This window comes from Thamnophis elegans, chromosome 5, assembly GCF_009769535.1.
Source record: "Thamnophis elegans isolate rThaEle1 chromosome 5, rThaEle1.pri, whole genome shotgun sequence".
Taxonomy (NCBI): domain Eukaryota; kingdom Metazoa; phylum Chordata; class Lepidosauria; order Squamata; family Colubridae; genus Thamnophis; species Thamnophis elegans.
Genome location: NC_045545.1, coordinates 49,861,830 through 49,877,634, shown reverse-complemented (window position 1 = coordinate 49,877,634; position 15,805 = coordinate 49,861,830). Strand labels below are relative to the sequence as shown.

Genomic DNA, 15,805 nt, shown 5'->3' with positions numbered 1-15,805 from the left:
ATATTCAATCTGGACTGTTTATTGGTTTTTCTCTTATTAACTCCTGCTGGATTGATATTTAGAAGACAACTATTGTCTTGCTCTTTGTCTAGTGTCGAGCTTTCACTCCTGTAGTCTTCGATAAACATATTAAATATATAACTTTCATAGATATATCTTTATGTGCCTTAATTTTGTGTAAATATGCTTTGGCTTCCTTCCCAAGATTAACGCCCTTTTTATTTCCTTTACACACCATAGTTTCTTTCTTTATTCTTGAACCAAACAACAACAACAAAAACTTTTGTACTATTTTAATTGCCAACATTAAATTCCTCTGGTTTTAATACTGGTTATTATCTTGTTTTGTTTTAATTTCACATTTTTCACATTCCATTTTTACTTTCATAACCAACCTTTTAATAATTATTTATTGTCATCTAACAAGATTGAATTATATCCAATCCTCTATATTTCAAATTATTAGAATTTTGATTCCTGTTTTAATTCCAGCTATCATCTCTTTCAATTCTGTTATTCTTATAAAGTATTCATTATATTAAATGGGTATGCATTGTTGTTATTCTCTTTCCTATTCCCAACTGCCATGTTCCTTCAGACACTGGCTTTACTATAGTTTCTTATTTATTGTAAGTCTTTCAGAAGAGTAATTTTATGTTCTGGTACATCTATCACACATTTGACAGGATTTACACAATCAAGTCCTTACCATAATCAATTATCAGAGATAAGCTGCCATTCTATATTCCCAACCTCTCCTTATTCATCTTATATTAACTATTTGATCACATCTATTTATATTTTCTGAAAAGTACCCATTCACTTGGCATTCATTTGACAGTTGACCTTGGAGCTATGTATGACTCTAATTCTTGTTTTTATAAGATGTTATCAAAATGCTTCTTGCATAATGACAGTGCAATTTGCACATTCCCTTATGTCTCCCCCTCCTCCTTTTCTTCCCACCTCAGTATTTTCAAATCTGTAGGCCACATATTTCTCCATATCTGTTGGCACACAGCTGCTAAACCTCTAAAGTGCCTATTCTTTTGCAGTTTTAAACAGTTTCGTTGCTCTAGTGCTTTCCTATTTTGTTGCTAGCCTATTACATGTATTTACTTATTTTAATTTTAAAAATGTACATTTTACATATCATATTTCAATAGCTTAAAATATATTTGCAATCATATGACACAGCCAGTCCTGTATTATTTGTTCTACTTTTTTAGTAATTTTTTTCCTGAATAAATATTATTTCTCCATTGATTTTCTGGCTTTCTATAATTCTGTTTTTAAAGAATTTCGTACAGTATTTGCTTTATTTATTAGAGCTTTGCCATGATTATTTGCTTGTGCCTATCAAAGTAGAGCATGATTTTAAATGAGTGTGAGTTATTGTTTCCAGGTTTCATGATTCTAGTAGTCAACCACACACAGTTATGCTCTTGTTAATTTTACTTGCCATTCCATCAGTTCATATCCTTGCCATTCCATCAGTTCATATCCTAGTATATTATGTAGTCATCTGATTTAAAGTGGCCCATTCTAATTTATGTTTATTTACACCTAAAATATCCAATTTTGAATACATAAATTTCTGCTTCAGCACATTGAAGTTTTTTCTTTCTTTTTTGTATATAAGACCAGCTGGCCAGCCTGCATGCATGTGCTGGCAACCTAATGCTCAGCTTCCCGGTGCACACATGCATGCCAAGTAGCTTCTCTTCCAGTTTCCGGTGCTCCCAAGCATGTGAAGACCAGCTGGCTGGCATGCATGTGCATGCCAGAACCCAGAAGAGCAACAGGTGACAGCTGATTTGCCCAGAGATATGGTTCTGCGTGCCACTTCTGGCACACATGCCATAGGTTTGCCATCATGGCCTAAGTCCATCCCTTATTTATAATCAAACCCATAAAATATCAATTTTTCAATTCTGGTGTCAGCAAAAAGCCTATAAATGGTTTGCAGAACCTTGCAAAAAAAAAAGGGGGGGGAGGTGTCTATTTTAATTTTGATCCAATAGATCATTTTTACAACTTCCTTTTATTATTAAGATTTAATTTTCAGCGCTTATTCAAATTGTTGTGGGATTTGGTTTTTGTTCAATTCTTCTTTATTCCATCACACACATTCTTTATGAGTTTAAGAAGCCTCTTGTAGATCCAGGTAAGAAAAGGTCATTTTTCTTTGCCTGTTATTTGTAGTTCTACTATAGACACTTTGTTTTGTAAGACAAATTTTTGCTCATCTATTGTTTCCTCAGCAGCATCTTGTGGACTTAATCTATTCATGTGATCAGACATCATTATTGACACTGTTTATATTGTAGCTACAAATTTCTTGCTCCATTCTTCAAAGATCTCCTTTAGTATTTCTAATGCAGTTTCATGTCATTTTGTAAGTGCCAGTTAACTGACACCAAAGGCAGGCTTGTATTTATTTCCCTTCTACTTAAAATCTTTAGTTTCCTCTAGTGTCCAGTTTCTAAAAAACATCTCATCTTAATTATGAGCCAAGATAGCTAAAATAACTCTGGTTCTTACAAGAAGCTATTTCTTTTTTATAGCTAAGTCCAAAATCTTATAGTAAGTCAATTATTCCAAAATTAATTGTACCCTTAATCCATGTATAACTTTCTTAAATCTTAGCTTTTTGCTGTTTATTCCAAATTCTATGTTCTTAAGCTTATGATTAATTTTTCATTGTTCAATGTTAAAATTAAATTACTCAGTGATTTTTCAGATGTGTAGTTACAAAGGTCCCTAATAGCATTTAGATGGTTAATAATTTTCAAGTGTTGCAAACTTACTGTCCTTTAAAAACTCTGCTGCAGTTCCTTTGTTTCCTAATGCTCAAACTTGTGCAAGACAGTTATTCTATAGTCACCTTATGAAAAGCAGCTGTCTGGAGCACATTTGGGCAACTTCCCTGCTCTCCCTATCCAGAGAGGTTCAGAAGAATCAGCCTATTCACCAGTTCTTCAATATTTGCTGTAGTTGTCAGCTCTGCTTTCACAGAGACATCTTCAGTTTACCATGCCTCCCCGAAATCAGCAATTTCATTAATTTAAACTTCTCAAGTTTCAAATGCATTTGTTCTTGTAAAATAAGATTACAGATAGCCCTAACTTAATGGCAGTAATTGAGTCCAAAATTTCTGTCACTAAGCAATTTGGTTGTAAAGCACATCATCACATGGCCATGTTGTTTAGCAACAATAATCCTGGCACTACTCCTGCCAGCTTCTACTTACTTTAACACATCAGGTGGCAATCCTGAAAGAGAAAGTTTATGAAGGGGTTTCTAAATTACAAGACATTCATGTGGTTGCTGAAATATGTACCAGTAAGAACCCATCCTGAATACTGATTATCAGCTTCATTCCACCCAATGTAACAAGTATCAAGATGCAACAAGATGCAAAATCACTTGCATCTCAAATTGTGCAAACTATTCTTTGGTATGCAGACTAAGGAGTAGAAAGTTTAATTTGGTCTCCTTTTTTCCTATCCCACTCACAACTAGTAGTAGTTTCACAGTAATATTCTAAACACAGTGTGGAAGGAAGCCTTCAAAACAGATTGTTATAGAACAATGATCAGAGTGGTTAGGTGTAGGGTGAAGGGAATATCCTAGACCTCATCACTTAGTTTAGAGCAGGGGTGTCAAACTCATGGCCTACGGGCCAGATGCGTCATCTTCTGGCTCTGCCCCCGCCCAGTTTAGCAAAGGGGGGAAAAGTTCCGATATGTCATGTGATGCCATGAGTTTGACACTCCTGCTCTAAGGTTTAGAGTGATAAAAGTATGAGAGCAAGTTAGGAATTAAGTGTTAATAATAGAGTGCCTATGCAAGTTTGAAAGGTATGGAAGGGACCACCCACCATGAGCAATGTTGTTTTTGGGAAGAAGCATACCACCTTAAATTATTACTATTGTAATGGAATCATTCTAGTTTCAGCACACAGGAATGGTGTGGTTGCCTAGAGGTGGAGCTCTTGCCTCACAATCAGGAGGCTGTGAGTTCAATCCTAGGTAGAGCCAGATATTTCTCTCTCTGGGCACAATGAGAATATATTTGCTGAACAAAGGAAGGGCATCTGGCCAGTAAACACTCTGCTAGCTCCATTCGGTTGCCCAGAATCCACCCTGCAAAGGATTATGGTGTCGTTAAACGATGATGATTCTAGTTTCAGCACAGAAAATATGAGAAAGCAATTATCAATATTTTATTCTAACAACAAACGTGAAAAATTATTTGGGAAATGCTACAAAGCCTTTGTTCAATATTTATGCCCCCCCCCCCCCCCCCCCGGCTCCATCTCATCCCCCAATTTTAGATTGTAAATGAAAAAAAAAAGATTGTTGCCAATTTGGGCAATGCAACTTCCACAGCTTAACAGAAAGGCATACATTAAAAAAAAAGGAATAGTAGGTCCAATTCCACTTTATCTGTCTGGGCGAGCCATTCCCGGTCTGGCTGGTACCATCATGGGTCTGGATGGAGGTCTCATCATTGGTGGCCCTGGCATCATTGGCATATGTCCTCCCATAGGTGGCCTCATTCCTGGAGCTATAAAAGCAAAGAAAACATAATATAAAAGAATACCACGAATTTATAGGCCAATATGTCACAATGTTTATCAAATTTTGATAAAAGGGATCTTTCAATTTCTGTGGAGCACTTTGTGTTTTCTTTACATTTTGCAACACAAAAACAAATTCCAAGAAAATTTTAAAAGTGGTTTCCAAGATCTTATAAATCTTTGCAGAACCAACATATTGTTTCATATTCTTGCACAAAGATGCACATTTATCTGTTCATTCAAATACTATTTCTCTCTGTCTGTGGCCACTTGTATTCTATTGTATACTATTCTTAAGGTCTACAAAAGATTTTTTCAGTGCAAATATAGAGCACTTCATAGGAAATTAAAAAAGAAAGCAATGTTCTATGAATGGAACCCTTTTTAACAGAGAAGATATATGGGCCCAAAATACTATATTACACATATATTTAAATTATGGTAATTATTCTTTTTTAAAAAAAAAAAAAGTCTCTAGATTGAATGTCTTCCATAATCCTGATAATGCTCTCAAACTCTCAGAATTGCAACTACCATATATTATAGTAGACTACAAGGCTACAGTAAAGCAAGGTATCACAGATGCCTGAATTTTCCTCCTCCTCCCCTGCTCACCAGAAAGAGGGTAGCAGTTTCTGCATTGGAAAAGGAATGAGAGATGGAAAAAGCAATAGAACTACAGTACTGTTATACGTATCCATAAATGTGGCGTATGGCTTTTATGGCCACGTTAGGTGCTGCTGCACTGGTGTGATTCAGCAGAGCGGAGGGAAAACACGGGAGCCGTGTTGCCATGAAAGCAGAAATCCTGCCCTGGCTGCTAGGCAGGACTGTTGTGGGACAGATGGAAACAGAATTCTCACTGGCTAAACCTAATATACAGCTGTTGGTGTTCTAAAGCCCAGGAGGGAAACTCATCTCCTTGGTTACTGGGGAAAATGCTCTTGGTTTGAGAAACAACATTGTCACATTTGAGCCTGTATCATTCTGATGCATTGGACAGTAGGTTCTTTTAGGGTAATTGTACAGGAAATTGGGTGTCTGGAGAGAGAGAAATTGCTGTGAGCATGCTGGGATGTTGCAGTGAGTTGTGATTTTCTGGCTTCAGAGAGAGGGGAAGGGTGAAGGTATCACCTGGAAACTTTCCTAAGAGAAGCAAAGAACTAAAAAGAGGGAAGTGCTTCACTCCAAACTCCAGGATAGACCAGATTAATAAAACAGACACTGTGTAAAAGTTACTTTATTACTAGTAAAATTATCATAACTATTGTAATAGAATATTGCAAGTCTGAATGTGCTTCTCCTCTTCCCTCTTTTATCTTCATGTGAATTGAGGGCAGGAGGGAGACTCTGCGGTGTTTCACAAATCTTTCTTGATATGGTCTCAAACCACATTTATCTGATTCTTTCCTCGATAGTGAGACTTCCTTTTGTTCATCAAGGTTATCCTATCTACCTTCTATACGACAGAGGGAGATAACTACATGGAGACTCCAGGGAAGCCTTAAACCTGGAAAGGATGGCAGAAGACCCAGAGGGAAGTACATCTTGCAATATAAACATAGAAAAGGCTATGGAAGCATTGAGAAAGTTTTTAAACACAGAGATTTAATCAGGCCATTTTCTTCTCATTCTCACTGAAAAGGGTGGAAAAAGGAGGATGTTAATAGGTAAGTAACTGAATTGATAGCAAAAGCTCTGAAAGTGAAGAGGGATCAAGGGACTTTAAAAAGTTAGGACAAACTACTGTAACTAATTCTATTCCCCCCCCCCAAAAAAAAGTAGCAAAAGCCTCCTGTCTTTGTGAAGCAATTGTTCAGTTTTAAATCTGCCGTAAAAGTATCATCAGCCATGATGGGGCAGAAAACCTTATAATTTCAAATTGCTATCCCCGCCCCCCCCTTTAGAGTAAGACACTTTGTAAATTACTTCAAATTCCACCAAGGGATTTTAGAGTTTCAGAGTTCATGATAAATTCTAACTTTAAAAAAGAATAAAGAAACAAAAGAGGAGGTAACCGAGTACCCATACCGGACCAAAAATGCAATGGCCAAACCACAGCTTGGCTAGCACACTGCAATTATACAAGTGTCATGATCCTTAAGTCGAAGTCAGAGCAAGTGCTCCACTCCTCTCTTCCAGGAAAGGCATGGCAAACAGAAAACGGCTCTGTGAAAGTAGAGCTGATGACTGTGGCAAAGACCAAGAAATCAGTGAGTAAACTCCCTGGTTAAGGAGAAGATAAAAGATCATCCATATGTGCTCAGATGGCTGCTCAACACAAGGACAATGGTTTTCTTCAGGTTTGAGCCCTTTAAGATGATGGGGTCAGTAATCTTACTCACTAGCGGGATAAGGCTTTTAAATAGCACTAAATTCATAAATCTCACTTTTCTAATCACTTTCAGAAAATGTTCATTGAGTACTTTTAAGTTATTATAGACCTTCGGAACAAGTTGGAAAATGTTGGGTAAGTCTGCCTTCAATCCTGAAAGAAAAATTTAATCATAAGTTTAAGAATTTAAATAATCTGAAATAACCAGCGAAAACCTAATTATTTTGATCTTATAAATGGACTAAGGGTCCAGATAAAATTGGAATACTGAAACTTATACAATAAGATACTGGAATTAATTATGAAGAACAAATAATTTGTGGGAAATAGATTGTTTTGATTTTTACAAAACATAACAGACAATTTCACAATTTCAAAAACTGGACACTAGAGGGGACTAAAGTTCTTAGAAGAAAAATGTACAATTATATAATATGGTGTAAAGCATTATAACAAAAATACTGAAGATTTTGAAAAATGGTATCAGAAAATAGTAGCCTCAATATCAACTATGTCAATAGCAATGTTTGTTTCTATGGATAGACTATGCTTAAAAGGTGTTATTGAAGAAATGACAGAACCAATTTTATCTGACAAAACAGAGAAGGTAGCAAAAATAGATTTACAACTGACAGGCCAAGAAAAGGATGTTTCACTGGATCTACAAATAAAATTGACCAAGGTTTTAAAATATAAAAAGGAAAAACAAATGACAAACAAATAGAGTGGCCTGGATAATTTTTCCCATTGAATTTACAAAAGAGGCTTGTTAAAGCCTTGAAGAACTCTGCTCAATGGGACAAAGAAATAAAGAGAAATCAAATCCATAGTATGCCATACTGAAATGAACTACAGATTAAAACTATTTGATGGAAAGGAATAGAAAGTTGATTTATTTGAAAAAGAAAGGTAAAACAAGTTACCTTGTTCTAGCAACTCCTTATGGACATTCCTCTGACACAAGGACTGAAAATATGATTTTTGTATGGATTTGTTTATAGATGAGAAATAGAATACAGGATGGAGAAATGAAAATCTGTAACCTTACAGGAGGGTCTAGATTCATTAAATGTATTTACTTGTTGTGATAAAGATCAGAAGTTGCTTCTTTATATGTTTCTTTTTATTATATTCTTACTTCTTTCATCTTTTTCTTGTACTTTTTACACTTCTATTCTCTTAATAAAAATTGCACACAGTTGCTCCACTACAATTGCCTCGTGGTTTTTCTATATGCTCTATTTTGATATTAGTAGTCTAGCCAAATTGTTCTGAAATAAAACAAATTCTTCTAAAGAGTTTATTGTAGGGTGACCAGACGTCCCGCATTTGGCGGGACAGCCACGCCTTTTCATAATTTTCCCCGCGTCCCGGGGCATTCTCAAAATATCCTGCTTTAATTTTGGCGCCTTCTCACTCGCTCCCCCGCCCATCCGCTGCCGCTTGCATGGGCGGGGTACTGTAGCGAGTGAGCGGGCGGATGGGCGGGAAGCGAGTAAGCCGCTCATTCGTTCCCCCGCCCATCCGCTGCCGCTCGCATGGGCTGGGTGTAGCGAGTGAGCGGGCGGATGGGCGGGGAGCGAGTGAGCCGCTCATTCATTCCCCCGCCCATCCGCTGCCGCTTGCATGGGCTGGGTGTAGCAAGTGAGCGGGCGGATGGGCGGGGAGCGAGTGAGCCGCTCATTCATTCCCCCGCCCATCCGCTGCCGCTCGCATGGGCTGGGTGTAGCAAGTGAGCGGGCGGATGGGCAGGGAGCGAGTGAGCCGCTCATTCGTTCCCCCGCCCATCCGCTGCCGCTCGCATGGGCGGGGTGTAGCGAGTGAGCGGGCGGATGGGGGGGAGCGGCTCACCTTTCCAGCCCCACTTTCACCCGGACAAGCCATTGGAAAGCCTCCACCTCTCCAAAAAGAGCCAGCTGTGTGTGTGGCCCTCAGCGGGGTCTGGAAGCAGAGCCTTTCTCCAAGCATCCCTTGCGCACTTCGGAGGCCGGCGGGCGAGGTGAGCGCAGCGGCCGGAGACTCCCCCGCGGGACCACTGTTCCCAAGGCAAGAAAACACCGCGCAGCACTTTTTAACTCCCGCGCAGCCACTGTGATTTGTTGTGATAAGCACGGGGCGACTGGACTGACGGTAAGCCCCCGCCACCACCGGACTAACTGCTGCTGCCTCCTCCTCCTCTAACAGCACCGCCGGATTTGCTGAGGTGAAGCCGCCAAAGCCCCCACCGTGCTTTTGAGGAGCCTTGAGGCCACGGGAGCCAGTAGGAAGGCGGCGGAGGGGCAGGAGCAGGAAAAAAGGTCCGATGGCTCCTCAAAAGCACGGCGGCGGCGGAGGGGGCAGGGGTAACGCGGTGCCCAGCTCAGGTGCTCCGAGCGGAGGGGGAGGAAGCACCGCTGCTGCCATGGGCGGGAACTTTGGCGGCTTCACCTCAGCGCCTGGTGGCAAAAGTTTTAATCAAGAACACACACCCCCACGCCCCACCCCGCCCGCCAATGGTGTCCCGCTTTACCATTTTTAAAATCTGGTCACTTTAGTTATTGCATCTTTATTTGCTCAGAAGGCCTGGCAATGATCTACACCAGAGCATGAAAGAAGAAAAATCCCAACCTCTTCAGAGTAAGAAAAGCACACTACAAATAAGTGTATTGTCTATTTTAGAGTCTCAAATGAAATACAGCAAAACAAGGCTAAGGGGAGGAAGCAAGGAAATAAAGTATCATATATAGTTTTAGGCTATATTTTCTTCCTTCTGTAAACCTATATACAATGTATGTATGTATGTATGTATGTATGTATGTATGTATGTATGTATGTATAAATTTTATTCATAAACACTATTTTTGAAAAACAGTGCATTGTCAGGGTAAAGCATTTACAAATAAAAATCAAAAAAGAAGAGTGGTTAAACATTGACATACAAGCTAATAACAGTAATAATGATATAGTAACAATAGTAGTAATATAACCAAAAACATTTTAGCTAAGTTTCTTCTTACATTAGAGTATTGTAATTATTTACTTTATTTTCAGTACTAACATTTATGATCTTACTTTTCTCTAATTCCTACCTCTTTTTTTCTATCCATTCATAGAATTTATTCCAAATCATATTATATTCTGTATCTTCTTGATTTTTAATTTTAAAGGTGAATCTAATCATTTTGGCACAGTCAAAATGTTTTCGAATTACAGACTCCTCTGGTGGAGTATTCACATTTTTCCAATATTTAGCATATATGATCCTTGCTACTGTCAGTGTGTGTAAAAATGTGGTCCCTTTATCATAGCTCTCCGGTAGTACACTTAGGAGACATGTTTTTGGTTTCAACTCAATATTCAGTTTGATTATCATTTCCAGACAGTTTTGTATTTTCTCCCAATAATCTCTTGCTTTACTACACATCCACCACCTAGGAGTGACTGCATTTCCAACACTTAGCAGACAGGCTACTAAACATGTTCACCAGTCTTGCAGGTGGTGGATGCAATATATACATTATATATTTGATCAGTGAGAGAAGCTAGTAAAGTAACTCCAAACTAAAGATGTCTGGAAATTCTAGAAAAGACTTACCGGGAGTTTCCCTGTGCAGTAATGATAAGGGCTAATCTTTATTCCTAAACATTTTAGGTCATCCTTCTACAATGGTACTGGCACAGTCCTGTTTTTTCATGGGAATTTCTTGTGACAACACACAATATACCACTTCTAAAGATTTTTCCTTGCTATGGCATAGTCCAAATCTTGATCCTTGATAAATGTCACTAGCCACCTTTTAATATGCAGATTTGCTGTTCCAGAAAAAGGATATAATGTACAGCAGCTAGTCTTTTACCATACACATCTTTACAATAGGAAGCATTTATTCAATCTATAACCTACCAGGTCCAACTGGCATCATTCCTGGAGGAGGTGGTCCCATCATTGGCATCATTGGCGGTCCACCCATATGGGGTGCTGGCATCATACCAGGCCGTGGAGGACCAGCTAAAATATAGAAAAACACAAATATATCAATGAGTCTTATATATCAATCCAATATCTCAAAATGTAAAAACATTTTAGTTGTGTTAAAGTTTTTTTTATTTTATTTGTGTTTATTTGTATGCCGCCCTTTTCCCTGGGGGGACTCAGGGCGGCTCACAATCCAAAGGAGGGGGGAATTTATGTACAAATAGTAATACTATAGAGAAGGGGTGTCAAACTTGATTTCGTTAAGGGCCGCATCAGGGTTGTGTTTGACCTTGGGGGGTGGATGAGTGTGACCAGGGTGGACGTGGCCAGTTCAATGTCATTTGTGTCAAGGGCTCTTTTGGTGACCTGGATGAGGCTGGAGGGGATCAATTATCTCCAGCTCCATTTTCGGATGCAACAACTTCCTGCAGCCCTCTGCCAGTAAAAATGGAGCTCCATTTTTTGCTGACAGAGACACCGTGGGCCAGTCCTTTGCTGTTTCCAGGGCGGCCCTGCAGGCCAGATCTAAGCACCCTGTCAGCCGGATCTGGCCCGCAGGCCTTGAGTTTGACACCCCTACTGTAGACTGATGGATCTATATGGTTGCTTGACATAACAAGACTTCTGCAGGAAATCAGCCACAAAAACACCTCCAACAAGACAGTATAAGAAACAAGTAAGAACCTGTGTGAAATCAGTAAATTCCCCTCGCACATATGTGCTAGTCGTTCACGACTCTAGGGGGCGGTGCTCATTTTCATTTCAAAGCCGAAGAGCCAGCTGTTACTGGCTGTTACTTTTCCACCAAAAGTGGTCCCTATTTTTCTACTTGCATTTTTACATGTTTCAAACTGCTAGGTTGGCAGAAGCTGGGATAAGTAATGGGAGCTCACTCCGTTATGCGCACTAGGGATTCGAATAGCCGAACTGCTGACCTTTCTGATTGGCAAGTTCAGCGTCTTAGCCATTGAGCCACAGCGTACCTCTATGTACAAATAGCAAATGCCTATTGGATCATAACTTATTAGGAACAGTCAATACTCTTTAAAATGAATAACCAACTAATATTACTGTATATACTCGAGTATAAGCCTAGTTTTTCAGCCTACTTTTTGGGCTGAAAAAAGCCGCCTCGGCTTATACTCGAGTCAGTGAAAAATTTGCCCGAAATGGAGGAGAAAAGGGGGCGGGGCCATGCCGCTGGGTGACACTCGTGAATGGCCCGGTGCCCCTGTGAGTTTCCCCTCCTTCTGTGTCAGTTTGCCGCGCAGCGCGCAGCGCACCATCCCCCCTCCTCACATTCTAATGTAATGCAGGGCTGTCTTACGATTCCCCTTCCTCCCCCTCCTGCCACTCTGCAATGATGTCCCACCTCCTCCTTGTTATGGCAAGCAGCCACATAGCGATGTCCCACCTCCTCTGGTACAGTGATCCAATGATAGGAATCACTGTGCCGTGTGTCATAGGAGGCGGGACATCGCTCCCGCGGCTGCACGGGACATCATCATCACAGCGGGACATCAGCATCATGAGGTGAGTGAAGTATTTCATTGAATACACCACTAGTTTACTGTTTTTCTTTGAAATAAATATTCAAAAACATTATTGGTATCTATTTTTATTTTTGAAATTTACCGGTAGCTGCTGCATTTCCCACCCTAGGCTTATACTCGAGTCAATAACTTTTCCAGTTTTTTGTGGTAAAATTAGGTGCCTCGGCTTATATTCGGGTCGGCCTATACTCGAGTATATACGGTACAATAAAATAATATAGTATTCTCTCTTAGATTTTTATATAATAGATTTATCAGAAATAAAGTAACAATATTTATACATACGGATATTAGGCGGTGGTGGTATCATTGCTCCCCCAGGAGGTGGAGCAGAGAACGGGGTAGGTGGGATTTTGCCTTGCTGAAATGCAGCCGCTGTATTAATGGGGAAAAATTGAACGATATAAGTATTAATTAACAGACTACTGAAAACATATTTTCCAATTATTGTACAACATATACAGTGCAATTCTGTAAAGTTTCTAATAATCCACCTTATTAAGGTATACAATTGTCTGGATTTATTTCTTAGTGAAAATATTTAATTTCAAAATAAAATTCTATAAAATATATCAATTTTAAGTGATTTTCAAGTATAAAAATAAGACATAACCATATAACACACAAACACGTTTTCCAAGCTTCCACTTTTTCTGCAATTTGTGCGTTGATACAAATTCTGTTATTCCCAGCTAAGTCTGAAATCCTAAATACAGTATATTTACTAGCAAGTTGCAATGAACACAACTTCCATGTAGAATATTCATGAACAAACTGAAAGCAGTGACCGAATAAAAAACAGTTGCTTTTCAAAACCTCAAACAAGGTACCAATGTGTTCAGAAAATTTCAAATTAAAAATAATTTTCTAAATATTTTAAAATAAACAATCATATCAGTTCTGTACAAAGATTAATATTTCTTATGAAATACTGACTATATCAAGGGTTTTCTTTTAGGAATTTAGAATATGCTTCAATTTTTTCCACCAAAATAGAGCAGTTATTTCTATCCAGCATGGGCTATAAACTTTTAGAATCTGTTTCTAGTACAGGAAGCTGAGGAAGACATGGATTTTCTATAGACACTAATCCCAAGAAAGCATTTAGAACATTGCTTCTGAAATTCTTTCCAAAACCCCTTAAAGTTCTGGATTACATGACCAGTAAGGAGAGTTTCTAATGGAGGAAGTGGCAAGAATCCAAATTACTATCTAAATTCTTTTATCATGGGAATCCAATGAGAATCCATTGGAGTGGGTGGCAAATTGCAGACTACAGGAACCAGAAGCATTACTCAGGTGATCCTAAGGACACAGATAAACCTTCAAGTGCTTCAGTGACCAACTAAAGGGATGCAAATGACCCTGTCAGAGCTAAAGTTGCAAAATATTTTCAAAGAAAAAAAAAACAAAGTCCAGTTGCCTCCTGAAAAAGCATCTTTGGGACAATCATGACCTGGATGGCTGAGAATCTCTGCAGACTTGTTGCAAATAAAAGTTAATAAATAAATACACTTATTTCTCAGCACTCCTCAACTAGATCCAGCCTATTTTCAAAGTTTAGATTTCTTTTGCCAATTTTCCCCAGCACTTAATTTGGGCCTATTCCTTATAGACCACATTTATGTCTGCCATACGTTGTCCACCAGTTTATAGAACAAAACAGTGTCTGTACTTCATACCAGAACTTCAGGACTGAGAAATACAAAACAATACTTGAAATAAGACTTACTTGTTTTATCTATCAGGCTCTGTGCTTGTTCTTCCATCCATTTTTGATAGTAATCTTTCACATTCTCTTTATGTTTCCTACCACTGCAATGGGTTTTCCTCACAGATGGCTGGAAGAAAAGAACACCCCATTACTGTCCAAGCACTGATTATACTTACAAACCCAAAATTTATCTGCAATGCATATATCTGGTCACAAAAATAGCTTCCCAATAAATTCTCACAGCCTTTAAAATTTGCATTTATGTTACACAAGTCCATTTCTTTATCGTTGCTTTAATTATAACTGCAATTAAACACATATTTAAATAGTTGAAGCATGAGTATCTAAACACATTCCTTCTCATCATTTCTTTACACCTGCCTACAAACACATTAAATAATCAGTTTTAAACTCCAATTCTTAATTTAGGAATATAATCAGAACTAATAATTGAATGGAAAAATAATTTTAAATTTCTGATCATAACACTGTTAAAATTTCTACTTACAGAGTCATGGGTGAGATAAGTATCACAGTAATCACAATAAAACCTGAAAGGCAAAACAAATATTCATAGGAAGTAGGAATAATTTGCTACTAGATTCTTTAACACGTGTTAGAAAATGGTTAACATATTTCAGTAAGCCTACCAATTTAATTCTTTGCTTTTGTAGCAAAAGCATATTTTGCTTCAAAAAATCTTAAATGTTCAATTGCATCTACTTCAAATATATTACTAAAACTATATGTCCATCAATTATCTGTAACAGTTTAACACTCCTAGCGATAAAATTGGGAGAAAAAATGTGTCTTATGTTTGTATATAAATGATCACACAATAAAATGTATCAGTTAGGATCAGCAGTTTTAACAGCCAGGATCTAGCAATCTTAGACCCAATTCCTGATTCTGAAAACATCAATCATACACAATTCATTTCAGCAATAGCCAAAATGGAAAGAGGCTGCTGTTAGTATCTAATGCACTTAGCAGTCAAGGAAATTTATATTCCTGATAATGCAAAAAGCTAAAAAAAGGGGAGAAACATCAACCGCAAATATTGGAGGAAAACCTAAAGCCATGTTCAAATAGAAATCCATTTAGCCAAGAAATAAGAGACGCTTATTCGTATTACAGAATCTTCTTTTTTCAGAACACATTCTCCCACCCAGCCGTCCTGCATTTTCATCTCAGATCTACCCAGCTCACTCACTTAGGCATGTTGACTCCAGGCGATGCGGTTCCGATTCCCGCAAACGTTTATAGGAAATGACGTTTTTGTTGCGCGACTTGGTTTTTTTTTTAACATACATAAACAGCACTTCCGGTAAGCGTTAAGCATTTCTCTCGGTAAGACTCTGTCGGCTTGTACAAAGAGTTTCCTCCTTGGCAGAAACTTTGCCGCAGGTGGAACGTGCTCAGCGATTGTAACTATCGTTATAATATAAATGATGTATGTTGACGTTTTATAGATTAGAGAGGTTTCTGCTTCGTGCTCCAATTTTCAATTTTTCAAATTCACTTGACTTTATTCGCAGGAAATCAATAATTCGGGATTATGTAAGAATTGTGGCTCAATCATTTTGGAGTACAGCTGGTTCACAGTATAAAGGAATGGGGCGGGGAGGGATTACGGAAGAAAGGACTATAGCATTTGACCTTA

The 15,805-nt window shown here is 38.5% G+C and overlaps 1 protein-coding gene across 1 annotated transcript; it reads right to left on the bottom strand.

Annotated features, from left to right (window-relative positions):
• Positions 1-4,299: 4,299 nt before the first annotated feature.
• Positions 4,300-15,429, bottom strand: SNRPC (small nuclear ribonucleoprotein polypeptide C). Its single transcript, XM_032217207.1, has 6 exons — positions 15,356-15,429; positions 14,651-14,693; positions 14,161-14,269; positions 12,714-12,803; positions 10,804-10,908; positions 4,300-4,572 (listed from the first exon to the last, which is right to left on the bottom strand). The coding sequence occupies exons 1-6, from the start codon at positions 15,361-15,363 to the stop codon at positions 4,448-4,450; spliced, it is 480 nt and encodes a 159-aa protein (XP_032073098.1). The 5' UTR covers positions 15,364-15,429; the 3' UTR covers positions 4,300-4,447.
• Between the last annotated feature and the right edge of the window lie 376 nt (positions 15,430-15,805).